Below are 27,939 nucleotides of genomic sequence, written 5' to 3'. Positions count from 1 at the left end.
TCAGATATATGTGTGTTAACTCAATATATACTTCAGTCCCTTGAGAGGCTTCACTTATTTGCATTTCCAATATGAACTGGTATTAATATATTTGCCCATTTATAAATAACAGGAACAAAAAGCCCAAGAGATCCAACAATTGAAACGAAAAGAAAAGTCCACAGAAACATCCGATCAAGAACCTGGGCTATGAATTTCCAATCTTCAACAACCTGTTAGGAAAAAAATAAAAATGCATTAAATAATTGTAAATTGTGTACATATTTTAAGATATAACAAACACACTGAGTTAGAAGCCAAATCAATTTCTGCCTCCCATTGCTGCCTCTAAACGGTAAGTGACCCTATACTCAGCTCAGGGACAGACACTAGCCTGAAGGTCTACTATAGATATAAGCTTTAAAAGACACTACAAAATATGTTCATTTACACATCAACTTATATTACAAGTGGTTTATTTTGATTGATAGATTAAAAATTAAAATAGACTTGGATATTTTATAATAAACTAAAAAAAATTATTCTTACTATATATACTTATTCTTGCCCAGTAGTGTTTACTTATTTTAATATTTTGAGAGACTCTAGCCTGAGATTAATTTCATGCCAAATTAAAAGTTGGTTCAGAATAATACATGTTAGAAAGCTGTTCATCTTCCTCACATACACACTTTATTTATTTTTGGATTTCCTAGGGACCACTTCAGTCTAATTTCATGAGCACAGAACAGTCTTCCCTGGAGCCAGCTTTAGTAGGAAGCTGGCTCAGCAGCTCGGAGCCACCACAAGGAAAAAGAAGGATGAGCCCAGCCACTAAGCAGCAGGGGCTCCCCTTTCTACAAGGCCATTTCCTTGACCAGGGGCTTCCCTGGCCCTGAACCTCTATGAAGGATGGTGTCCTCTATGGGAACTGTGCCTCCAAAGTGTAGGATAATTTAGAATTTAGGGCATTGTAAACCCTGTTACTTCTCTGCTTATTTTATTTTGAGACAGAGTCTCGCTCCGTCCCCCAGGCTGGAGTGCAGTGGCGTGACCTCGGCTCACTGCAACCTCTGCCTCCCAAGTTTAAGTGATTCTTCTGCCTCAGCCTCCCAGGTGGCTGGGACTACAGGCACACGCCACCATGCCCAGCTAATTTTTCTATTTTTAGGAGAGACAGTGTTTCACCATATTGGCCAGGCTGGTCTCAAATTCCTGACCTCATGATCCACCTGCCTCAGCCTCCCAAAGTGCTGGGATTACAGGCGTCAGCCACCACACCTGGCCACCTCTGCCTCTGTTTTCATCTGAAAATAAAACCAACCTCCTCGGTCCTAGTAGTATGAGCCATGACCCTTTTGCACAATACTTTGCAGACATTTATTAAATTCCATCTCAGTCTAAACCATTACCTAACAAATCTATGTACTTTTAAAAACTCCATTGATAGCTCCAAACCTTATAAACTAATTTCATTATGCTACCACCAAATAGATACTTCACAAACCCACAAGCATTAGAAGTTTTTATGATGGGTGCACCAAAGTCTCAGAAATCAGCATGAAAGAACTTATGCATGTGACCAAACACATGTTCCCCAAAAACCTATTGAAATACAATAAAATAAGGAAGGAAAGTCTTATTGAAATTAAATCATTAAAATATGAAAAAAAGTTTTAAAAATATATACATCAAATGTCCCTTTTGGGGTAAAGGCTGTGATTTTGCCAGATTTATTCTGTCTCCTCATACCTGATGGAAATTTTCCATTTAAAATAGCTTTACAGATAATTCACATAATTTTAATGTACATTCAATTATGAAAATATTACTATAGTCATAGGTTTAAAGTAATACACAATAGAAGAAATAACAGTGACAAGACTGAATTTTATATTTATAAATTCCACATTAGGCTCATTCTTTAAAAGAACTTTTTTTTTTTTTTTTTTTTTTTTGAGACGGAGTCTTGCTCGGTCGCCCAGGCTGGAGTGCGATGGCGTGATCTCGGCTCACTGCAATCTCCGCCTCCTGGGTTCAAGCGATTCTCCTGCCCCAGCCTCCCGAGTAGCTGTGACTATAGGCGTGTGCGACCATGCCCAGCTAATTTTTGTATTTTTAGTAGAAATGGGGTTTCACCATGTTGACCAGGCTGATCTCAAACTCCTGACCTCAAATGATCCACCCGCCTCGGCCTCCCAAAGTGCTGGGATTATAGGCATGAAGCCACTGCGCCCAGCCTAAAAGAACTTTTGATAACTCCATTAACTGTTATAATGGAGTTCTGCCTACAGATTATCACAATTTAGAAACAAAGTTACTGAAGACAAAATTAAAACAGTTCACCCACTGCCCTCACCCCAAGAAATTAAAACAATTCATCAGGTCAGAGCCAAGAAATATGGCAGGATTATTATTCCTTAGAATATATAACACTAAATTTTCTTTAGAGTTATCCAAGATGCTGATGGGGGAAGTAGAGAAGTGAGATTTGTGTAAATGCCCCATTTTGCAGGTGCTTTAACTGAAACAAGCCTTAGTAAAGATCTTTTATAGAAAATATGTCAACAATTCTGGCCCTCAATCTATGCTTAGTCTTACTTAAGGGTCATGCTGTTTACTCTGCCAAAATTAATGAAAGTAACTTCTGAACTTAAAATGGAAGCAGATCTACATTTGTAAATACACATCACAGACCTCACGGACATCATTTTCCTTCATGATGTGTCTTGTAATGCAGCGAACAGAATCGAGCGCAGCTTCCAATGTGTTTCTAGAAGATTTTGGTCCACTACCACTCTCAGTTTCCTCTTTCTGAGTGAAGTACCTGTCTACATGACTTCTCATGCAAAGCAGTTTGGGAAGCGTGTGAAGAAATATCTTGCGGACCCAAGGCGCCATGGCATTATGTGTTGAGGAAGAACGATGATGAATGTTGATAGCGAAGACGGTTACCATAATTGACAGTGTCACAAAAATCATGGTAAATACCAGATACTCTCCAATCAGAGGTATGACTTTTGAAGATGATGGTATGATCTCTTCAATAACCAGAAGGAAGACAGTCAAAGACACAAGTACTGAAGTGCAGAGACAAATCTTTTCACCTTCATTTGAAGGAAGATAGAAGACAAGTACAGTTAAAAATGAGAGCCCAATACAGGGTATTATAAGGAACAAGGTATAAAAGAGAGGCAGGCGCTTGATTACAAATGAGTAAGTGACATACGGATACCAGCAACAGCTGTCGGTTCTGTTTCCTTTGCTCCCTGTTGCACTCACAATTTCCCATTCTCCATTATCAAAAAAATCTCTCTTGTCTACATCTTGGTCCTCTAGAATTATATCAACCTGTGATCCATCGTAAGTCCAAGAACCAAATTTCATGGAACAGTTCTGAAGGTCAAATGGGAAAAACGTGACATCTATGGTACAGGAACTTTTGTAGTTTGCCGGTGGAGTCCAGGTGACAGTGCCATTGTACCTGATGACTGTTTTCGTACTGGTCCCTTCAAAACGTCCATCTGCACTAAAATACACACATATAAAATAACAATGCAGAAATTAAACAATGCACATGAATTGTATTAATATAAGCCTAATATAAAAGCAGGCCTATCATTGATTGCATGAAATAATTTTTAAATTACTATACTTCAGATAAGATATACCTGCTACATAGGGACCCTGCTCCAGGAATATCTTCCTTAAATATCTAACTCTACTAGAACTGAACCCCTTCTTCTGCATCTACTCCAGAACTGACAAATTTTCACAGAAGCCTGAGATTCTAATGATTGAAAAGACCTCACCTTACACACAGAATAGAGTCAGGCTATTGACACAATGGGCACGCATACAGCCAGAACCTGAATCCACACTCCTAGACTCCCTCCACAGTGCTCTTCTTCCTTCATCGCAAATACTGGTCGTTTTTTACTTTGATGGGGAAAGACCATGAACACCAAGCTGGGCATGACCTGAAAAGCAGCTGTGCCTCTCAAGCTCTCCCACCAAGTGAATTCATATATGAGAAAAGTCTAGTATAGAATCCATATACTAGGAAAGCACACCACCAACATAAGATTTCTTTAAAATGTTGCTGTCTTCAAATTCATGTGGCTTTTGCACACTATTCTGTAATATATCCATGTTTAATATAAAAATGTTTTCAATTACTGAAAATAAAATGATGCTCCAGGAAGCTGCATCATGTGTCCTTACAAGCTTTGTTCACTTCTTAAGCAGCATGGAGGTAAAAGGTGTCAAAAGATTAAAGATATTTTTGCATAGCAGTTGCTCTGTCCTCATGCCAAATGGCCTTCTTTCGAATCAGACAAAGTGCTTTAAGATAAGCACAAATTCCCATATTTGCCCAGGAGTGGTCTTAGAAAAAAATAAAACTGGTACCCAGAATTTTCCTCTCCCCTAAGTTAAAAAAAAAAAAAATCCTCAAAACACACCTAGGTAGGATGCCTCTAAAGATGAATTAATAATTAACCCAGCATTCCTCATTGTGGGAAAATGACGATACAGTATTTAAACACAACTAGAAGGATGCACAATTCAACATAAAATATGACCTCAACGACGTAAAAAACATACAAAAAAATCTAGAAGTCTGCCAAATACGTAGTCTAGTAAATCAAAGGGTAAATGGAGGTATCAGTCCCCTTGGTGTGACCCCCCTACTCTGCCATGTGCTAGCTCTGTGATCTTGGACAAGAACAACCACCCTAAGCCTCTGTTTCCTCATCTATAAAACATGTAATCATACCCAGGCACATGCGGTCATGTCATTTGATTTTTATACCTAAACAATTTCAAAAGGGAGAAAAATTATTAGTGCCTAATAGAAATACAAATGTTTTCTTTTGAAAATATAAAACTATATTTAGAATATAACTTACTTATCAAACAAAACGATGTCTGGTGTCCAGACAGAGTCTGAAGGAACACGTATAACTTTTATTCCACCATAGTCATCAGGGTTCCATCTTAATTTTACATCTATCCATTCCTTTAAAACAAAGAAATCTGCCTCAATTTCAATAAAACTAATAGTCAAAAACAGTGAATACCATACTTTTTTGTCACACCAGAAATTTTAGACATGAGATCATCTCTACCCCCAATAGAGAACACCTCCCTGTCTTTCTTATTATGGGCACCAGATAACCCTGTCCCCTTGTGTGGTGGTTCTCACCATGGTCCCTGTGAGACACAGGTGAGAACCAGAGCTAGATGTGTTCATGGCTCTGCTCGGCAACTCTTCTCCCATCAACTGACTGACTATATCCAGGACTTGAAGCCACAGGCACTTAATATCCAGGTACAAGGGAAACATTCTTTTTTCCAGATGTATTGTCACCCAATTTGGCTGTTCTGGTCCATGCAAAAGGGAGTTGGATTTATTGCACATTCTGCGTATTTCAACACCTTACCCTACCTCCATGCAGTTACAATTCTGTGATCAAGTTAGGAGCTGCACCCTGAGAAAAGCATATATGCCTTTCAGGAGTTCGGGGTTAGAAAACAAATAGTAGGTATAAAAATTAGGGATGATAAAGAAAAACAAAAGGAAGCGCTCAACAGCAGTTAGGACATATGTATGGTGGCCCAGAAAAAAACAAAAGTCCTTTATATAAAAGGGACTATCTATAAAAAAAAATTCATTTCATTCTTGCCCATTTCCACCTTAGAGAGTCAGAATCCTTGCAGTGGCCTATAAGCAGCTGCTACTCCACCAGCCTCTTCTTGCTTATCTGATGCCATCTCCTACACCCCCTCTCCCCAATGGTTCTCTCACTGCTAGCCACACTGGCCTCCTTGCAACTGCTTAAACACACTAGGCACACACCAGCCTCAGAAACCTTTGCACTTGTAGGTCCTGCTGCCTGGAACGCTCCTCCCCAGATATACACATGGCTTGCTTCCTCTCCACCAAGACTTTGTTCAGACATTATCTTCTCAATGCTGTTTTCTCTGACCACCATTTTTATAAGTACACCCCCCACCCCAATACTCCCTATCTTCTTTTCCAGTGTGTTTTTCCCCAAGCTTATCAGCTTCTAAGGTACTATACAACTTGTTTATTTTTCCCCCACTAGAATGAAGTTCCATGAGGGCAGGTGATGTGGTTTGGCTGTGTCCCCACCCAAATCTCATCTTGAATTGATGGTTTTATAAAGGGCAGTTCCCCTGAACATGCTCTCTTGCCTGCTGCCATGTAAGACATGCCTTTGCCTCTCCTTCACTTTCCACCATCATTGTGAAGCCTCCCCACTCATGCTGAACTGTGAATCCATTAAACCTCTTCCCTTTATAAATTACCCAGCCTTGGGTATGTCCTTATAGCAGTGTGAGAACAGACTAATACTACAGGGTTTTTTGTCTGTTTTGTTCACTGCTGTTTCCCCATAACAGTGTCTGGCACATAACAGGCACTCCAAAAATACTAGCTGAATAAATACAAGAACTCCATCTACCCTCATCTTTCTGTGTCCTGCCAATCCACCAAGGCCATATAGTCACGTATTCATTCGTATTCACAAATATACATACTCTTGTATTTCTGCTACAATACATATAATAAAAATAGGTGTCCCAGTCACTAATTGGGTGCCCGTTTGAATTTTACATACATACCTGTTTCAACCAGACGTTTGTTGTCATTAACTGATTTTTCTCATCCTTTAAAAAATAAAAATTTAAATAAGATTGATTTCAATTACAGAAACAATAATTCTTTAAATAATAAATTTCACATTGTTATATAAACACTCTTCTTCACATAGTACCCACATTTCATTCATCAATCTGGTTCTCTAGAAAGCTAGGATCTTTCTTCCAGCCTAATTTCACATTACTCCTTTCAACATACTCTCTATTTCAGATAAACTACACTAAAAGATACCTTTGGCATTTTTGCATTTAACATTAATCACCTCAACTACTATATTTCCTCATATTTAAGATGCAGTCTAAGATATAAGCACAGTGTTATTTTATGTGCTTAGCACTAAGAGGAGAAAAAAAGGCTGTCAACGAATTACAAGCTGCCATGAATTGTAAGACACATCATGATTTCAGAAGTATTAAAATGCGGAAAAGTGTGCTTCTTAGAATCATTGAGATACGGTATTTCTGTACATCCCTGAGGGACATCTCTTACAGTCATTTGCCTCTGCTGAGGGAAGAATCTGAATCTCCCTGTAGGTCTGCTAGACAGAAACAACATTGAGGGCTGGGCGCAGTGGCTTATGCCTATAATACCAACACTTTGGGAGGCCAAGGTGGGCAGATCACTTGAGGGCAGGAGTTTGAGACCAGCCTGGCCAACATGGTGAAACCCCATCTCCACTTAAAAAAAAACAAAACAAAAAATTAGCCAGGCATGGTGGCACATGCATGTAATCCCAGCTATTCAGGAGGCTGAGGCACAAGAATTGCTTGAACCCGGGAGGCAGAGGTTGCAGTGAGCCAAGATCATGCCACTGCACTACAGCCTGGGCAACACAGCGAGACTCCATCTTAAAAAAAAAGAAAGAAAGAAAGAAAAGAAAAGAAAAAGAAAAAATATTGGCAGCCTTGAATGCGAATTTCATAAAGCTTTTCGTGCCTACTTTTGTAGAGAACTGGAGGTCCTTGGTACTTCTCACTTACACCTCTCTGCTGTCATGTCTTTGTTATGCCGGTCCTTTACCAAATATTCAAGGTGTAATTAAAGTAATACTTCTTCCATTAAATTTTAGTGAAATATCATGGAGCCAGGAGAATCAACAAAAGATCCATAATCACCAGCTGCAAATATATTATGTGTAGGACACAATGCTATGCACAGAGACTCACAGAAGTATGAGGCAGCTGGGGAGATAGGACAGGGGTGTGAATAAATACTAATACCTCAGGTAACTGGAGGTGACCCATTCCTTATCCTGTCCCAACAACAGATAAGTGACCCAGGACAAAGGAAGAGACCAGAAGGAAGCATACCCCTGAGGATGCAGGCAGCTCCATGAGGTCCCTGCATGGGGAGAATGAGTACTGGGAAATGCAGCACGGCCATCTCTCTTACACTGCAGTTCCAAAGAGCAATTTTCCTTGATTAAAACACTAGAGCTGGCTGGGCACGGTGGCTCACACCTGTAATCCCAGCACTTTGGGAGGCCGAGACGGATGGATCACGAGGTCAGGAGTTCGAGACCAGACTGGCCAATATGATGAAACCTGGTCTCTACTAAAAATACAAAAAGTAGCCGGGCATGGTGGCACACCTGCAGACCCAGCTACTCAGGAGGCTGAGGTGGGAGAATCGCTTGAATCTGGAAGGCAGAGGTTGTAGTGAGCCGAGATCATGTCACTGCACTCCAGCCTAGGCGACAGAAACTGGCCCAGAGAGGTGACTTGCTTAAAGTCACAGCACCGATTACTGGTGGCACTGATTTGAGAACTCAAATTTCCTAAATCTAAAGCCACCAACTCTGCTATCCACCCTAGTCGCACACCATCCAGAATAACTGCTGATCCCTGTATCTGAATATGCCTGTTAGGCAAAAGTTCTAAACAGAGGCATTTATAATTAGGAAAGTTCTGGTAAACATATTACCCATGATGGTATATAGCAATAGGTCATCTTTGAGAATCTAATGAAACTTATGGGCCCTTTCCCTAGAAAAATGTGCACACACACATAAATTGGGCTCCCAGTCAATACTTAGCACTTTCAACAATAACACAGATAAAAGAATAATCCATAAGTTCACAAATGGCCCCTAAGATGTGGTGGTTAGCCATTACCATAAGGGATACCGCCTAATTTAATGTGACCTCAAATACCTCCCAAGCATCTATAATGTGCTCAGCACAACGGAGGATGCAACAAAAATGAAACTGAGGACAGATAAATGTACGATGATCCCCAGGAGGAAACCTAAACTAACAAATGGAAAAATGTTAACTACATGTGTAAGTATAGCAGAAGAGTTTCAGGGGTAATCGTATTTATAAAAAGATTTTATCTTTAAAATCAAAACAAACAAGCCAAAAATGAGATTTAAAAACAAAAAAAAGACAGAATATGTGGGAAATAAGGCAGGAATCCACCAAATATGATTCCGGGGAGCTTAGCGATAAAAGGAACCTAAAACATCTCAGACACAATTCAGTGAATTTCCCACTCTCCATCTCCAGAGCCCTCACCCTTCATCTCCCCTGACTCCAGTCCTCTTCTGCTTTCGTAGTCACTGACATTTCATTTTTTGGGCTCTTCTCTCAAGAAGCAACCCTTCCCCAACTTCTCTGCTTGGTTACCCCTTCCTTCTACCACTTTCTACAAATGCTCCTCAAGGATCAGGTTCCTGCTCTTCCCACTAACTTTAAAAACTCATCAAAGTGGGAGGTGAGAGGCAAGGGCAAAAACAAAAACAAAAAAAACTCATCAAAGTTTTCAACAGTCTCCTCCAGGCCAGCAATTCCAGATGGACATCCTTGTTCTCATCTGTCATCTCAGAGCCAGTCTTGACTTCCCAAAAGCTAGTGAACATTTTCTTTGGAATTAACACCTCAAACCACAATCAAACTCATCATCTTCTCTGCCCTACTCCCGTAACAATGAAGAGTATTTTTCTTTTCTTTTTCTTTTTTTTTTTTTTTTTTTTTGAGACAGAGTCTCGCTCTGTCGCCCAGGCTGGAGTGCAGTGGCGCAATCTCGGCTCACTGCAAGCTCCGCCTCCCAGGTTCACACCATTCTCCTGCCTCGGCCTCCCGAGTAGCTGGGACTACAGGTGCCCGCCACCATGCCCAGCTAATTTTTTTGTATTTTTTAGTAGAGACGGGGTTTCACCGTGTTAGCCAGGATGGTCTCAATCTCCTGACCTTGTGATCTACCTGCCTCGGCCTCCCAAAGTGCTGGGATTACAGGCGTGAGCCACTGTGCCCGGCCGACAGTATTTTTCAAATGTGTTACTCTTCCACTCTAATCACCTAGGCTTCAAAATGTGATGCCTCCCTCCATATTCAGTGGTCAAGTCCTGTTCCTTCTTGTATGTGGTCTTCTAACTTGCCTTTCATTTTCTAGTCTCTCTTTCACTCCTCAAAACCATGTACATTACTGTTTTACTGATCTTCTGAAAGTACTGCTTTGATCGTGTCTGTTGCCTATCAGGTCTCTCACTCATTCAGCATTTACTATGTACCAGATACCGTGCTAGGTTCTGGGACAGATACAAGGAATAAAGTTCACCCAGCTTTGAAGATGAAATGCCAGAGCACATGAGTACCAGTGAGTGTAATGGGTACCATATTAAAGTGCAAAAAAAAAAAATTTTGAACACAGGAGAGGCTGTCTTATGGATTCTGGAAAGATTTCACAAAGGATCTGACAGATGAATTTGGCCTTGAATAATAAATGGCTAGTGCCAGTAGGAAAGTTCTCCCAAGAAGTAAACATGGCAGGAGTAAAGACGAAGTGGCATGCAGGGATTCTCCTCACCTTCTCCACCGTCCAGTCAGACCACTCCTGTATGCCAGGGCTCCCAACATTCATCTTTTGATCTAAACAGCTGTACAGGAAGGCTCAGTTATCACTTATATACCTACAACTATATTGTTCCTTTGTACTTAAATACTTTTCCTCTCTGCCACGTGAAACCCTACACTTCCTACAAAGTCAGCTCGGGTGCCACCTCATCTACCCTACCTTCTTTGATAAGGTCATTCATTAAGATCTGCATTCCCAGCTCTTTCTGGCATCATGATTTAGTGCTACAGTTTTCTACACCATTTGTGTGCCAATGACCTCAACCAGAAAGATCTTTGAGAGCAAGCCCCACCCACCTTACTTTTTCTTTTTTTTTTTTTTTTTTTGAGACAGAGTCTTGCTCTGTTGCCCAGGCTGGAGTGCAGTGGTGCAATCTCAACTCACTGCAACCTCTGCTTCCCAGGGTTCAAACGATTCTCCTGTCTCAGCCTCCTGAGTAGCTGGGATTACAGGCACGGACCACCGCCCAGCTAATTTTTGTATTTTTGATAGAAATGGGGTTTTGCTATATTGGCCAGGCTGGTCTGGAACTCCTGACCTCAAGTGATCCACCCACCTTGGCCTCCCAAAGTGCTGGGATAACAGGCATGAACCACCACACCTGGCTACCACCTTACTTTTCCACTTTCCTATTTTCATTTAAAATCTCCCCATATTGACTAGCTAAGGGCTGAGCACACACAGTCCACATATATTCATTAACCTTTCTGGAAGCAATTAGATGACATAGCAATAGACTTTGAAAAAGGTATATCCTTTGGTTCACTAACTGCCTTTCTTAAGGAAAGGAGACGTTCAGGCATTTGTGTACAAATATATTCATCATTGTTAATTATAATAAGAAAAATTGGAAACAAACTTCTGTTCAAAATGGGAGAATGCTTAAATTATAGAAGAAATATGTAACTATTAAAAATTATATTTGGAGAGTATGTAATGACATAAGAAAATGTTCATCATGTCATAGTAGAGAAAAAGCAGTAATCAAAATTATTTCTAAAATATTATTCCAATTTTGTAACATATACACAAAGACAGACTGGCAAGAAACACAACTAATTATTAACATTAGTCATCTCCGGGTAGTAAAATTACAGTCACTTTTTATTTTCTCATTTGTATTTTTTGCACTTTCCAAATTCTCTACAAAAATCACGCATTGCTTCTGTAATCAGAACATAAAGCACATCTATAAATGTTATTTTAAAACATACATATATATAAATATACATATACTTGGTTATTTTGGGAACACAACAGGGAAATAATTATTGATTTACATGTTCAGAACAAGAAGAAACTAGTTTAAAAATTAGCATGAATGTTTTAGTTTAAATAGATAGGATCTCTTGACAATAAGTACAATTTATCAAGGGAACTTATTCTACTAATGAACGTCACATAGAAAAATTTCTGAAATGTTTTAAGTGTGAGCCCAAGATAATGATCTCTTGTGATACTTTTAGTTCCTAAGAATCTATCACTCTATTTTTGGACTTTTTCTCTTAAACTTAAAAATTTATTTTCTTTTCCCTACTTTCAAGCTAACTTTTTGAAACTATTTTTAACACATTTAAGGAATACACAATGTTTTAATCTTTGAATTTGTTAAAGATAGACTTATAATTACCAAATTGAGATAAACAGTTTCTAAACTATAAAATATATAAACACAGTGTGTTATCATGTATGTGACACAATCACTACTTTTCCCTGGTGAGTTCCTTCAGGCAAAGGACTGCTTCAATCACCTTTGTAATCCTTGGTGCCTAGCACAGTGCCTGGGCACACACCAGGCTCTCACTAAATCTGTGGGAAATTGAGTATAGAAGGATATGCACACCTACCACATCCACCAATTGAGATATTGCAAGTCCAAATTTTATTTTTATTTTGTCATTCAGGTGTTCCACAGGACGAACCCATCTTTCGTAGTCTTGAAATAAATCCTTAAGCAAACTATCTTCATGTTTTGCAATAGAAGAAGGTTCAGATAATCCTGTATAACAAATTTTTAAAAGTTAATGTACTCACTTCTCTCCCACCAGATACCTGTACTTTCAAACAAAAGTTCAAACCCAGGAGGCAAAGGTTGCAGTGAGCCAAGATCGGGCCACTGCACTCCAACCTGGGCCATGGAGAGAGACTCTGTCTCAAAAAAAAAAGGAAAAAAAAGTTCAGATTATTAATGAACCAAACTACAATTTAGGCTATTATTAATGCAGCCTCTAAAATGAAATATTAATATAAGTATTTCTGATAGAATAAGGGACACTCTGGTTCAGATATGTCTCAGTTAAATCACACTGACTATGGAATATGCTGAGCTCCTTAAGAAACACTCAGTACTCAATACAGAATAATTTCAAATCTAAATAATAAAAGCTTTTAAATTGCCAGGGTGGCAGGAGTTATCTTGAAATTCCAAACCTAGAAAACAGATATACTAAAGCAAAGCTCATTTATCAATTATAAATGTTAAAATTGCTTTAATTTGCATAATCTTTTTTTTTTTTTTTTTTTTTTTGAGACAGAGTCCTGCCTGGTCTCCCAGGCTGGAAGTGCAGTGGTGCAATCTCGGCTCATTGCAACCTCTGCCACTGGGATTCAAGCAATTCTCCACCTCAGCCTCCCGAGTAGCTGAGACTACAGGTATCCACCACCACGCCTGGCTAATTTTTGTATTTTTAGTAGAGACGGGGTTCCACCATGTTGGCCAGACTGGTCTTGAACTTCTGACCTTCAGCAATCTGCCCGCCTCAGCCTCCCATAGTGCTGGGATCACAGCTGTGAGCCACTGTGCCTGGCCTGTCATAATCTTAATATGAAAATATATAAATATTGAATGATTGATTTAGCTTTGACATACTTTGCTACTATATTTATATAAAACTATACATTTGTATAAAACTGCTTTTTAGGGAATAAGGAAGGAAGAACTCGAAGATAGCAGATAGCATGCTGTCCTGGAAGCTAAATGAAGAAAATGCAGCAAGAAGGGTTGAGCCTCCCAATCTACTGATGCTACTCATGAGACATGGAGAGGCAGCCGAGAACTGAGTGTTGGATTAGCAACAGTGAGGTCAATGGTGAATCTAACAAAAGCCATCTATGGGAAGAGAAGAGAGATGAACTGCAGTATGTTTAAGACAGAGTGCAAAGACAGGAATGATCTCTTTCCAAAAGTTATGCTGATATAGGGATACTGAGGATAAAGAATCAAGAAAGGTTTATTTCAAGATCAGTAAAAAAAATAAACAGGCAGTGGCTCACGTCTGTAATCCCAGCACTTTGGGAAGCTGAGGCGGACAGATTACCTGAGGTAAGGAGTTCGAGACGAACCTGGCCAACATGGTGAAACCCTGTCTCTACAAAAAATACAAAAATTAGTCAGGCATGGTGGCACACGCCTGTAATCCCAGCTACTTGGGAGGGTGAGGCAGGAGAATTGCTTGAGCCCGGGAGACAGAGGTTGCAGTCAGCCGAGATTGTGCCACTGCACTCCAGCGTGGCCAACATAGCGAGACTCTGTCTCAAAAAACAAACAAACAAACAAATAAATAATAAATAAATAAATGTATGTATATGTGTGAATGTGAACATGGTTGGCTAAATAATTCACAGGGCCCAATGTAAAATGAAGATGAGGAATTCCCGTTCAAAAATCAGGAAACATGTGCCATTAAATATACTAAAAAGAAACTTGTTTCTTCAAAAAAATCTATTTAAGGACCTAAGTTGTTAAAAAAAAAAAAAAAGTCAAAATATAAAATGTTTTGGATACTATGGCCAAAGACTGGTTAGATTTGGGGATCACAGTTATGCTTATGCTACTACAGAGCTCAAATAAGCGTCTCTGAAGAAATGAGTTTTCACTGTTGTCTGGCCTGGGATCACTTAAGGAAATGTGAAATGTATAAAAATTCAAGCATGACTTTTACTTAAGACTAATGATATTACAAAAAAACCACTTTTACTTGAAACAAAAATGTCACTGGCTTATTAATCAGCAAATATACACATAAGGATTACAGTAGCAAGTGATTGTTCTTCTCCAACCTTAAAGAAATGGTTGGAGAGAAATTAGCACTTTCACAAAATCTTCTCTTTATGATGATAGACCATGTTTTCCATACAGAGATATGAAAGAATATCCAGGTACTCTAGCTGGAGGAAACCTATTTCCTGGTTCTCTTTTTCATAAGTAACCCACTCCTCAAGAGTTTGTGTCCTGCTTCCCTGAATAACTAGTTTAATTTTTAAAAATTATTTATTTTTTATTTATTTATCTTGAGATGGAGTCTCGCTCTGTCACCCAGGCTGGAGTGCAGTGGTGTGATCTCGGCTCACTGCAACCTCCACCTCCCAGGTTCAAGTGATTCTCTGTCTCAGCCTCCCGAACAGCAGGGACCACAGGCACACGCCACCACGCCTGGCTAATTTTTGTATTTTTAGTAGAGATGGGGTTTCACCCTACTGGTCAGGCTGGTCTTGAACTCCTGACCTTAGGTGATCCACCCGCCTCGGCCTCCCAAAGTGCTGGGATTACAGGCGTGAGCCACTGCGCCAGGCAGTAACTAGTTTAAGATACTTAGTTTAATCTACAAATACTATGGAGTTTGTGTGGTGACGCCTGTAAAAGTCACCTTATGCTGAAATGCACAGCATTGAAGATATTTAGATTAATTTAGAAAATTATACACTAGAGTCATTCTTAATGTTTAAAAGCCATTAATTTTAGAGCTTCAAGTTAAAATAGCATTATTGAACCATTTCTCCTCTTCTAATCCTCCTAATTATAGTCCCTGAAATACCAAAAATTTAAGGGTTAAAAGATAAAAGTATTAATAAATAAAATGTCTTTTTTTTTTTTTTGAGACAGGGTCTCTGTCACTCAGTCTGGAGTGCGATGGTGCAATCTTGGCTCACTGCAGCCTCAACCTCCTGGACTCAAGCGATCCTCCCACCTCAGCCTCCTGAGTAACTGGGACCACAGGCGTGCACCACACCTGGCTAATTTTTTGTATTTTTGGTAGAGATGGGGTTTCACCATGTTGCCCAGACTGGTCTTGAACTCCTGAGCTCAAGCGATCTGCTAGCCTCTGCCTCCCAAAGTGCTGAGATTACAGGTGTGAGTCACCGCACCCAGCCTAAAATGTCTGTCAATAGCATCTAAAGGAACCTTTGCCTGAGTGGGGAAAAAACTAGCTTGAATCGCTATCTCAAATCTTCTTTGAAAGAAAGTAGACAGGGTATAAATAAAATAGTAATCCCAACATTCTACCTAATGAGAATCTTCAAGATACTGCTTTGTGAATATCTTCGTAATACATCCCATACTAGAAATACCATTTTCTTAGGACACTTTACAGCAGTGTCCAGTGCAAATGTCAAAGGTATCTTAGCATAAAACCTTGATAGTGCACTTAAATTCTTCTTAGCAGTCATGCTTTTTTAGCTGGCTGTAAATGTTTTAAGTTTCCACTGTTCACAAACCTCAGCATGTTAAAAAGGAGACAATCCAATGCATCCCCTCATTTTACAAATCAGCATATACGTATGAAAAGAACGGTTGCTGCTACAGAGTTCATAAACCGCAGAGCTCTGAGGGGCACCTTGGCTTCATGCTCTTATCACCCTAACATCTTCCATCTTGTGACAACTTTCTAGATTAACTTAATGAATGCCACACCCCCGATAGCTCTAGCCCACATTGATGTTTACTTATTCATTCATTTAACAAACATTTATCAGACAGGCACTGGGAACACACTGCTAAACAAAACAGACAACATCGACATTTACAATCCAGTAGGAAAGACTGACACTATATGTAAGGTAAATTCTAAATAAACTGAATCAAATGGAAAAATTCTTTTTAGAAGTTGTTTTAAATAGTTAATATTTGCTCATCCTATTCAAAATGAACACTTTTTTGGCATCTCTATAGCACTACATATAGGCTGATGACAGTAATTGCTTTTTTTTTTTTTTTTTTTGTTTGAGACTGGGTCTCGCCCTGTCACCCAGACTGGAGTGCGATGGCGCCATCACGGCTCACTGCAGCCTGGAACTCCTGGACTCAAGCAATCCTCCCACCTCAGCCTCCCTCCTATCTCAAGCTCCCACAGAGCTGGAACTACAGGTGCGTTCCACCACACCCAGCTAATTTATTTATTTTTTGTAGAGACAGGGTCTCTTTTTGTAGCTCAGGCTGGTCTTGAACTCTTGGGCTCAAGCAATCCTCCCACCTTAATCTCCCAAAGTGCTACAAGATCCACCACGCCCGGCCTTACTTATTACATTATTACATTTTAATTTTTCTTCCCTTCCTTGTCTTAAAAATAGTTGACTTGGGCCAGGCGCGGTGGCTCACGCCTGTAATCCCAGCACTTTGGGAGGCCGAGGCAAATGGATCACTTGAGGCCAGGAGTTCGAGACCAGCCTGGCCAACATGGAGAAACCCTGTCTCTACTAAAAACACAATAATGAGCTGGGCGTGTAGCACGCGCCTGTGGTCCCAGCTACTAGGGAGGCTGAGGTAGGAGGATCTATTGAACCTGGGAGGCAGAGGTTGCAGTGAGCCAAGATTGTGCCACTGCACTCCAGTCAGGTAGACAGAGAGAGACCCTAACTCAAAAACAACAACAACAACAAAAACAAACAAACAAAACAAAAAACTTGACTTCAAAAGATCCCTTACATCAAAAGGATATACAACCCAGAGAAAATATTTGCAAATCATATATCTGATAGGGGACTTGTATCTAAAATCTATAAAGAACTATTATAAATGAATAATAAAAAGATTCAATAATCCAATTTTTAAATGGGCAAGAGATCTAAATTAACTTAGACATTTCTCCAAAGAAAGGCCAGTAAGCATATGAAAAGATGCTCAACACCTTTAGCCATCAGGAAAACACAAATCAATACCACAATGAAACAGCACTTCACACCTAATAGGATTGGCTATAACCAAAAAGATAGATAAGTTACTCAACTTTGGATATGATTTTTCTTCATCTGTGACACAGGTATTAAAAAAGTACCTCCCTTATGAGGTCATTGTAAGGATTAGCTAACAGTGTAGATATAAGTGCCAGCACAGGGTCGTTCTTATTCTTCCATAAATGATTACTAAAGTAATGGTAACTGATAGACCAACAAAGACTGTCTCCAGACAGTCCTAGGCAATGGAACTTTGCAAAAATACAAAGGAAGAATATGCTTGTGGCATTGGGCACTCTTAACACAGTGCAATAATGGGTCACTATAAAGCTTTCCTCAAGTCTCTTCTTGAAACCAAATAATAATAATTATAATACAACCTGCTAATAGCATATAAACCACATATCTCAGCAAAACAAAGGAAACCAAGCAGTGAAGCACACTAAAAATAGGATAAGAACAAAAAAAAATTTAATGGGACAATTCTTCTAAAGTAGTTAAAAGTACAGCTGCTAAGAGAAAAACTAAGTTGAATACCTAACAAAGGTATAAATGCGTATACAGTAATGTCACTAACACTTTTATATATTTACATTTTGGTTTTACAAATTCAATTTTAACTCTTACTATCATTCATTGCCTAAAGTTTGAGGAACTGGGAGAATGACATTTAAAAAAATCACAGTCAAATCATTTGGTGAAACCACATTTATTTTCAAAGAAATGTAACCTTGCTCCTTGGTTTTAGTATGGTGAAAAGGAAAGGACACAGAACTGCAAAGCTGAAAACCTTAATTTGAATACTTGGCACCACTAATAAGCTGTTAACCTCCATCCATAAGCCACAATTTTTTTCCTTTTTTTTTTTTTTTTTTAAGACAGGGTCTCACTTGGTCGCCCAAGCTGGAGTACAGTGGCACGATCTTGGCTTACTGCAGCCTCTATCTCCTGTGCTCAAGCAATCCTCCTGCCTCAACCTCCCGAGTAGCTGGGACGACAGGCACTCGCCACCATGCCCAGCTAATTTTTTTGTAGAGACAGGGTTTTGCCATGTTGCTCAGGCTGGTCTTGAACTCCTGAGCTCAAGAAATCCACCTGTCTCGGCCTCCCAAAGTGCTGGGATTACAGGTGTCAGCCACCGTGTCTGGCCCACAATTTTCTAGCCTATATAAAATAAGGATATCTGTTAGCAATATGTCAATAATTGTTAAATGAGTATGGCAACAACTTTTTGATTCATTACTTTGGACCATTCTTGTGAACATTATTTTTCCATTAAAAAACATTAATAAAAAGGAGAACCTCTGCTTAGCTGCTTCACTCTCGTCTGAATCAAATGAAATAAAGTACATTATCTTACTATGTTAGGTAGTGTCTAGGTAGTTTAAGATTTTTTTAAAAAAATCTTCTTCACTAAATATAGTATGTAGCCAAAAAGATACCTGAGGATTTTTTTTTTTTTTTTTTGAGACAGCGTTTAGCTCCTGTTGGCCAGGCTGGAGTGCATTGGTGCGATCTCGGCTCACTGCAACCTCCACCTCCTGGGTTCAAGCAATTCTCCTGCCTCAGCCTCCTGAGTAGCTGGGACTACAGGCATGTGCCACCACGCCCGGATAATTTTGTATTTTTAGTAGAGACGGGGTTTCTCCATGTTGGTCAGGCTGGTTTTGAACTCCCGACCTCAGGTGATCCGCCCGCCTTGGCCTCCCCCTGAGGATTTAAAAAACCAATTCTAGGCCGGGCACGGTGGCTCACGCCTGTAATCCCAGCACTTTGGGAGGCCGAGGTGGGCAGATCACGAGGTTAGGAGTTTGAGACCATCCTGGCCAACATGGTGAAACCCTGTCTCTACTAAAAATACAAAAAAAAAAAATTAGCCAGGCGTGGTGGTGCACACCTGTAGTCCCAGCTACTCAGGAGGCTGAGGCAGAAGAAGAAGAATCACTTGAACCTGGGAGGTGGAGATTGCAGTGAGCCAAGATTGTGCCACTGCACTCCAGACTGGGTGACAGAGTGAAACTCCGTCTCAAAAAAAAAAAAAAATTCTAGGAACATTTGATAGTGCTTTGCTCTGGCATTTTTCCATGAAGAATGATGATTTTCTTATCAAAAGGTAATGATTTGGAAAAAAGTCAACCAACATGTTCAGCAACTAAATGTGGATATTAGCAGTCTTCTGCCAACCTGCAGATAAAAACAGACATTAACTATAATTTAAAGTTTCTGCCACAAATTATTCTTAAATCTTTAGCATCTGCTACAACTTGGCCACACTAGAGCCTAATGTGATATCTTGTTCAATTCGTTAATTCAACAAATGCCAACTAGCTGCTTACTGTGCCAACCTCTGTGCCAGGTGCCAGAGGGAGAGCAGAAAACGAAGACCTGGTGCCTGTCTTCCTGGGGTAAAAACTTGCACATTTATTTACCTTATTATATCATACTTATAATTCTATGGCTATGCAAAGTACACCCCACAGTGAGAATGGCGCCCCTGCCACTGCACAGGGCATCACCTGCATATTCCAACACCACTGCAGCTCTGGAGTCTAACACAGGATTTCTCAACTTGGCACTACTGACATTTTGGGCTGGACAATTCCTTGTTGTGGAGGGCTGTCTTGTGCCCTGTATGTTTAGCAGCATCCCTGGCTTCTACCCGCTAGACATACCACCGCCCCACATGACAACCAATCATGTCTCCAGACATTGCCAAATGTTGGTGAGGGGGAGCAAAACTGACCCTTCTTGCGAACCACTGTTGTAACGCTAGTAGCTAATAAGCAGCAGAGGTAGAACTAGGAACCAGATTTATTTTGTTTTTTCTCAAAATAATGCTATAATTGCAAAAGTAATGTGTGGTCACTGTCAAAATTCAAATCCAGAAGCTCATAAAGAGTAAGAATTCTCCCTCCTCCTCTCCTTCGCCTTCCTTCCAAGGGTAACCATTAAGTTTGACGTGTAGATATTTTAAATTACATGCATGTTCACTCACACACAGAAACATGTTTTCCTCTAAGTTCTGCAACTTTTTTTCATTCAATACTATATACCAGCCGGGTGTGGTGGTTCACGCCTATAATCCCAGCACTTTGGGAGGCTGAGGTGGGGGATCACTTGAGGTCGGGAGTTCGAGACCAGTATGACCAATGTGGAGAAACTCCGTCTCTACTAAAAATACAAAATTAGCCAGGTGTGGTGGTGCATGCCTGTAATCCCAGCTACTTGGGAGGCTGAGGCAGGAGAATCACTTGAACCCGGGAGGCAGAGGTTGCAGTGAGCCGAGATCACGCCACTGAACTCCAGCCTGGGCAACAAGAGCAAAACTCCGTCTCAAAAAAAATAAAATAAAAAATAAAAAACACAACTATATAAACTATATACCAGTAGATGTCCAACTATTTCCAGTCTTCCTTCACAAGCTGCAAAGTGATCATTATGAGTGCATTAGACTTTATTTAAGTTTTCACCACTGATTGGCATTTATAGTCTTCCGTTTTTGGTTATTTCTAATAATGCTACAATGGGAAAAAATGCTGTAATTAACAAATCTCTTTTTCCATACTGATGCAAAGATTTCTATAGCAATGATTCTCAGAAGTAAAACTGCTGAGTCAAGGGGGCGCACATTTTAAATCTTGCTAGGTGCTGCCAATATCTTCCTTTTCTTCTTCACAGGCTGCCATAAGAAGGAAATAGGATAATATATCTAAAAAGATTTGAAGAGTGATGTATATTATACCTCCCCAATTCATAATCAAGGCATTCCTGGAGCAGTTAATCTACCCCTAAAGTCTCCTTGCATCTTTTTATAAGTTAGCAAAAAGTGACTTGTACTCTTTTGAAAAAAAAATCCTCTTTGCAGCAGTCCTAGGAGGGCTATTTTAAGCAACAGCAAGATAAAGCAGTGAACGTAACCATTTTGTAAACGAGGGAAAATGTGTACTATATCCAACATTTTCAATGTGACAAACAAAAATGCTTACCAATCATTATTTTAAGTATTACAGATAAAATATAGAGGGATTTTTTTCACTCCAGGATTTTCATTATATTTTATATTGATTTTTATCACAGAATTATAGGATAAAGTTACACTGTAACTGCTATGCCTTAGTAAACTTAATATCTTACCCTGACTCTCAGAACACTCGCAGTAAGAAAATGAATGACCTTAGGTGGTATTAATTTAGGTGCAGTCAATAGTTCTCAAGGAGACGAGACAACTTGTACACTTCAAAAAAAAAAAAAAAAGGCAGAGCATCATCAGATCAAGTAAATGCAGAGTTCATTATCCTAATTTGGGGCTATAAATCTCTCAACAGGCAATAAATATGTATTATGAGCTAGTATATTTACAGTATTATGGAATAAAACACCTAATGGTGCATGAGGTTGCCTGTATGACCTTGTAAAGACTCTTGCAAATTTCCCCCTTAGAGATGTCGAGTTATGAATGAATACTAAGGACTGGAAGAAAATATGGAAAAGTGAAGACAGCTGCTTTGTTAGGACAGCAGGATAATGCTTGTTTTCTTAGCTTCTATTAGCCTTACATTGTTTGGGCTACAATTCATTGTAAATTCACTATTTCCATAATTACTTTCATTGGCTTCCCTTGAGAGTTCACCCAGTTGGTATGAATGTGGAATTTTCTACAACCTTGCTACTTAATTGTGATACACTGACCAACAGTATTCACATCACCTGGGAGCTTGTTAGAAATGCAGAGTCTCAGGCCCTGCTTCTGACCTACTGGATCAGCATCTGCGTTCTGAGGGAATTCCTGTGTACATCTAAGTTTCAGAAGCCCTGGTCAACAAGACCTAGAGAAGTGGTTCTCAAGAGGTAGCAAATGTGAAGAACAATTTTGCCCCCAGGGCACATTTGACAATGTCTGGAGACATTTTTCAGTGGGTGCTACTGGCATCTCATGGCTAGAGACCAGTATGCTGCTAAACATCCTACAAGGCACAGGACGCCCCCTCTCTGACAACAAAGAATAACCCAGTACAAAATTTCAGAGGTTGAGAAATCCTGACCTAGAGGAAAGAGTTTTGCCTAATTCCATACATACAGTTGACTGTAAAATAAAAATGAAAATAAAACCAGATAAAAATAAAACCTAAAAGTTCATATCATCTTTTTTGTCAGAATTCAAATATTCATATTTAACTCCTATTTTTACTGGTAAAAGGCTGTATTTTATAATCACACTTTGGAAGACAAGAGCATGAAGTCACTGAATTAAACACAGTAGGAGGGGCCGGGCGTGGTGGCTCACACCTGTAATCCCAGCACTTTGCGAAGCCAAGGCGGGCGGATCATTCGAGGCCAGGAGTTCAAGACCAGCCTGGCCAACATGGTGAAACCCTGTCTTTACTAAAAAAAAAAAAAAAAAAAATAGCCGGGAGTGGTGGCGCATGCCTGTAATCTCAGCTACTTGGAAGGCTGAGGCACGAGAATCATTTGGACCCAGGAGCCAGAGGTGTCACTGAGCCAAGATCACGCCACTGCACTCCAGCCTAGGTGACAGAGCAAGACTCTGCCTCAATAAAAATAGTAAATAAATAAACAGTAGGACAAACAATATCATGTTTCCTCAAAGGAGAACAAAACATCTAAATTAACATTTTTCATCATAGAACAGAAAAGCATAATTTTAAATAATCCTTTCTATCATATTGTCATTATAAAACTATACCCAGGCCAGGCGCGGTGGCTCACACCTGTAATCCCAACACTTTGGGAGGCCGAGGCAGGCGGATCACCTGAGGTCAGGAGTTTTCAAGACCAGCCTGGCCAAAATGGAGAAACCCCATCTCTACTAAAAATACAAAAATTAGCCAAGCATGGTGGCACATGCCTGTAATCCCAGCTACTTGGGAGGCTGAGGCAGGAGAATCACTTGAACCCAGAGGCAGAGGCTGCAGTGAGACGAGATCATGCCACTGCACTCCAGCCTGGGCGACAGAGTGAGACTCTGTCTCAAGAAAAAAAACAAAAACAAAAACAAAAAAAACACTATACCCATGCTGTTCTGTGGAACAGATGTTTAAAGAAACAAATTCTAAACTTCTTTCAAAAACAATTCCAGGCCGGGCACGGTGGCTCACGCCTGTAATCCCAGCACTTTGGGACGCCGAGGCGGGCGGGTCATGAGGTCAGGAGATCGAGACTATCCTGGCTAACATGGTGAAACCCAGTCTCTACTAAACATACAAAAAATTAGCCAGGCGTGGTGGCGGGTGCCTGTAGTCCCAGCTACTTGGGAGGCTGAGGCAGGAGAACAGCGTGAACCCGGGAGGCAGAGCTTGCAGTGAGCCGAGACTGCACCACTGCACTCCAACCTGGGCAACAGTGCAAGACTCCGTCTCAAAAAAAAAAAAAAAATTCCAATATTTAACAACTCTAATTGTCGACATGCTTATTTAATAGTGAACTTAAACTATCATCTGATAATTTAATTCCAATGCTTTAAGAAAAATAATGCTATTAGAAAAAAAAGTTCTGTACTGAAATTACTGAACTAAAACTTCATATCCTAATTATAAAAAATTACTTGCTAGATCTCATTTGTAGATTATAGGTTGAAAAAAAAAGCTATTCTTACAATTGACTGAAAACCTCAGAGTTCAATCCATAGGCTACATTAATAAATGCAGGTATATCTGCAATGTATCAGGAAATACACAGACAAATGAAATCCTACCCTCCAGCTGCTCAGTCTAGTTCACATATTTAGTATTTCTTGGAAATCAAAATAATTTTAAATTGCAAATTAAATTGTGTATAAAGTTTATGTAAGGACATATATATAACAAAAGTAAAACTGACAGTCACTATGTGTGTATTTCTGTTAGCTTCTGAAAATGTTAATGAAAATGACTAAAGATGAGAAGAAAAAATCTTTCATAGCTCTCATTTTCTATGATTTCATTTTCCTATTTCATTTTCAGCCACTACATATAGTAATTAAAATTAAGTTTCAACCATTTAAAATGTCACATAGCGTGCAGCCATAAAAAAGAATGAGTTCATGTCCTTTGCAGGGACATGGATGAAGCTGGAAACCATCATGCTCAGCAAACTAACACAGGAACAGACACCAAACACCGCATGTTCTCTTTCATAAGTGGGAGTTGAACAATGAGAATCCATGGACACAGGGAGGGGAACATCACACATCAGGGTCTGTCGGGAGGTTGGGGGCAAGGGGAGGGAGAGCATTAGGACAAATACCTAATGCATGCGGGGCTTAAAACCTAGATGACAGGTTGATAGGTGTAGCAAACCACCATGGCACATGTATACCTATGTAACAAACCTGCACGTTCTGCACATGTATCCCAGAACTTAAATATTTTTAAAAAAAATTAAAAAAATAAAATGTCACACAGCTAAGAAATATAACCATTGGCTTTAAAATGTCACATAGCTAAGAAATAGTAAGAAATATAACTAGTTAGGTAGTTAATGACTATCTAACTTCCATAATCACTGTCCCAATCACAGGTCAGTTTAAAATGCTTGTATTATCTTGATGTACTAGTTCATTATACTTTAATATATTATACTTTAATTGTCTCCTGAGCCACTTTCCACAGCTGTGTGACCGTTCATCAGCCAAATAATAGCTGCTGGCTGACTAGATATTCTCTTTACCTGGGAACTGGCTCACAGAAAACCACAGAGAAAAGTTACTATTAAGAACCTAAGACGAATATGAAAACAATAAATTGTAAAAATAAAGGTAATTATACTTGAACTTAAAAAACTTAAAGTTGACTTAAAAACATCTACTTCCGCCCTTTCATTTTAAAGAGAGAGAAATAAAGAATCAGCAAGGTCAAGTAATACGTCCAAGGAAACACAGACAGCGAGTGGCAGGTCTCCTATTTCCAGACAGTACTTTCAGCCACCCACATGCAACGACAGTTGTACACAAATGCATATTTACAGTTAAGAGCAAGTGTGCAATTACATCATCCATTCAGTATCACTTTGTTCTTCAAGATGATCACTTCTAAGAGCACACAGAATCTTATAATTTTCGAGGTGGAAGGGGGATCCTTTAATGGCCCCTCACCATCCAGATGGAGAAACTAATATCCAGAGAGGTAATACGGTTCCACTCCTTCCTTCCGCAAACCTTCACTGGGCTCCTACATTAAGGCAGGTGTTGGCGATACAAAGATAAACAAGAATCACAGTTCTTAAGGAGCTTACGTGGAAGCAGGAGGAAACAGAAGTGCAATAGAACCAGGTGGTTATTATGAGAGAGATATTAACTAAGTGGGGCAGAAAGCAGGAACTAATCGATTTCACTTTGTTATAACACTGAACACCATGCATGAAGGGAGATAGCTATTTACACTATTTAATGCTTGGCTACAGTGTTCTATATTAAAAGACATGAAACAGATTTTTAAAGTTCAGTTTCATCAAAAGGGGTAGAGAACTACCATTTTCTCGAGTGTCAGGCACTGTGCCTGGCATTTTATATGCATTATTTAATCCTCAAAAGAACTCTGAGAGGTAAGCATGATTATTACCCCCATTTCTTTTCTTTTCTTTTTTTTTTTTGAGACGGAGTCTCGCTGTGTTGCCCAGGCTGGAGTGCAGTGGTGCGATCTCGGCTCACTGTAACCTCCGCCCCTCGGGTTCACGTCATTCTCCTGCCTCAGCCTCCTGAGTAGCTGGGACTACAGGCGCGCACCACCATGCCCGGCTAATTTTTTTTGTATTTTTAGTAGAGACGGGGTTTCACTGTGTTAGCCAGGATGGTCTCGATCTCCTGACCTCGTGATCTGCCCGCCTCGGCCTCCCAAAGCGCTGGGATTACAGGCGTGAGCCACCGCCCCCGGCCCGCCATTTCTTAAAGAAGGAAAACAGCTGAGAGAAGTTCGTCCAGTCAGGATGCACCAGAGCCATAATTTGAATACAGGTTTGCCTGGCTCCAAAATCACACTCCTTTCTTTCTGTTTAACTCTCTCTGCCCAGGATTTTCTTAATTTGTTTAAATCACCCTCCATCTTATTTCTCTTCGGTCTACACTAAGCAATACATCCTGTAATGAATTATTCTAGTCTTATTACTTCCTAAAATCAGGAGCCATAGATTAAAAACCTTAACAAAGGAAAGGCAAGAAAAGGTTCTTGCAATATTTCCCCTATTTAAGAAACTCACTCATAAAACCTGAAATACAGACGTAGTGAACTTCTGTAATCATATCTTGCTTAACGGATGCTTAGCTTTTCTACGTTTAGATCACACCATAGCTGCTCCACAAACGTGTTTTTCTTCAAGGTATTGAGAGAACTGACTCTAAAACTTTCCCAAGCACTTGAAACATGTAGGACTACGCGATTTCTTTTGTTGTTTCCATTCCTGTCCAAAACCTCTTGAAAAACATCAGGCTGAAAAAAGCTGTGCTCTAAGGAGCTAGTGAGGAACTCTGGATGCAAACGATTAGCCCCGAAGCCAGGGAAGTCGGCCGCCTAGCCTGCTACAACACACACCTTTCATCTCCCGCGAAAGGAAAGGTTTTCAAATGCTGCGGTGGGTAGGGGGGACAGGGATGGAGGAAGAGGCGGCGGGCAGGAGGTGGAAGATAAGTCCCAAACCCTAGAATGAACCCCAGAGTCTCTATATCCCGTAAATAGGCAACAAAATGGGAAGCTTGGCTGCCACCAGGACAGGAAAGCCCTGCTGGACAAGAGTGGCATCTTTTACTGAAAAAGTTGTGTGGAAGTATACGCTAAGCCAGCCTCGTAGTCTCCAGCGATGCAGGTCGTGGAACAACAAAGAAAACCCACCCAAGTAGCCCTTTCTCTGCATTTAAATGAGCAAATCTGGACATTTAAACTGAAACCTCACTCCAAGCCCCCAGGAGAAAAAAACCCACCTCCCCTCGCAACCAGGTTTTCCGGCGGCCGTCGCCTGGCGGCTTCCTGGGCACCGCGATGTGGAGTCCGGGCCAGCTCCCGCTCCGGCCCGCAGCCCCCCGCCCCGCCCCGCCCCTCTGCAGCCCGGGCTCACCTCTCTGCGCGCCGCCCGCCGCGCCCGCTAGACCGCAGCGCCCCGCGACCAGCTGGACCAAGAGCAGCAGGCGGGGCGCGCGGGGCCCTGACCCCCGCGCCGCCATCGCCCCGCGCCCGCGCGGGACCGCGGGCAGCCGCCTCTCGACCGCCGCGCGGGGAACGCGAACTCTTGGGGAATGGAGCACTGAGTGTGAGTCGTGAGACAAAACGAGGGCAGACGCAGCAGAGGGGCCGCTCCGCGCCACAGCTCCCGCCGGGACAGCAGCCTCAGCCTAGCAGCTTCTGGCGGGCTCGGGACGCGTGTGGAAGCTCCCGGCGCCTAGCCCCGCCCCTATTTCCCTCTGGCCCCGCCCAACCCTCGCCTTGTTCCTTTTGGCCCAGTCCGGTCTATTCATAGCCCCGCCTCCGATCCCCACCAAACCTTTC

At 40.7% G+C, this 27,939-nt stretch overlaps 2 protein-coding genes across 4 annotated transcripts in view; one reads left to right on the top strand and one right to left on the bottom strand.

The window, feature by feature from the left end:
- CHRNA3 (cholinergic receptor nicotinic alpha 3 subunit) overlaps positions 1 to 199 on the top strand; it is a 28,743-nt gene extending 28,544 nt beyond the window's left edge. Inside the window, exon 7 of one of the 2 annotated variants that reach the window (XR_674660.5) lies at positions 113 to 199. The gene's annotated coding sequence lies outside the window, so the exon portion shown is untranslated. The remainder of the gene's footprint in view (positions 1 to 112) is intronic. The other variant, XR_010151438.1, reaches the window with a different exon arrangement.
- CHRNA5 (cholinergic receptor nicotinic alpha 5 subunit) lies at positions 51 to 27,817 on the bottom strand. 2 transcript variants are annotated; one of them, NM_001033934.1, is given in 6 exon segments: positions 51 to 212; positions 2,677 to 3,508; positions 4,890 to 4,999; positions 6,628 to 6,672; positions 12,367 to 12,518; positions 27,512 to 27,617. In NM_001033934.1, coding segments are annotated over 6 exon segments (1,407 nt in total).
- Positions 27,818 to 27,939: the final 122 nt, after the last annotated feature.

Source organism: Pan troglodytes, chromosome 16, assembly GCF_028858775.2.
Source record: "Pan troglodytes isolate AG18354 chromosome 16, NHGRI_mPanTro3-v2.0_pri, whole genome shotgun sequence".
NCBI lineage: Eukaryota > Metazoa > Chordata > Mammalia > Primates > Hominidae > Pan > Pan troglodytes.
This window is presented reverse-complemented; position numbering and strand designations above follow the sequence as displayed.

Coding starts and splice junctions, on each gene's coding strand:
- CHRNA5 (XM_016927096.4), bottom strand. CDS start 27,617: ATGGCGGCGCGGGGGTCAGGGCCCCGCGCGCCCCGCCTGCTGCTCTTG. Junction 12,519..27,511: donor GGCGGGCGGCGCGCAGAGAG/GTGAGCCCGGGC, acceptor TTTGTTATACAG/GATTATCTGAACCTTCTTCT. Junction 5,000..6,627: donor CAAACGTCTGGTTGAAACAG/GTATGTATGTAA, acceptor TTTGTTTTAAAG/GAATGGATAGATGTAAAATT.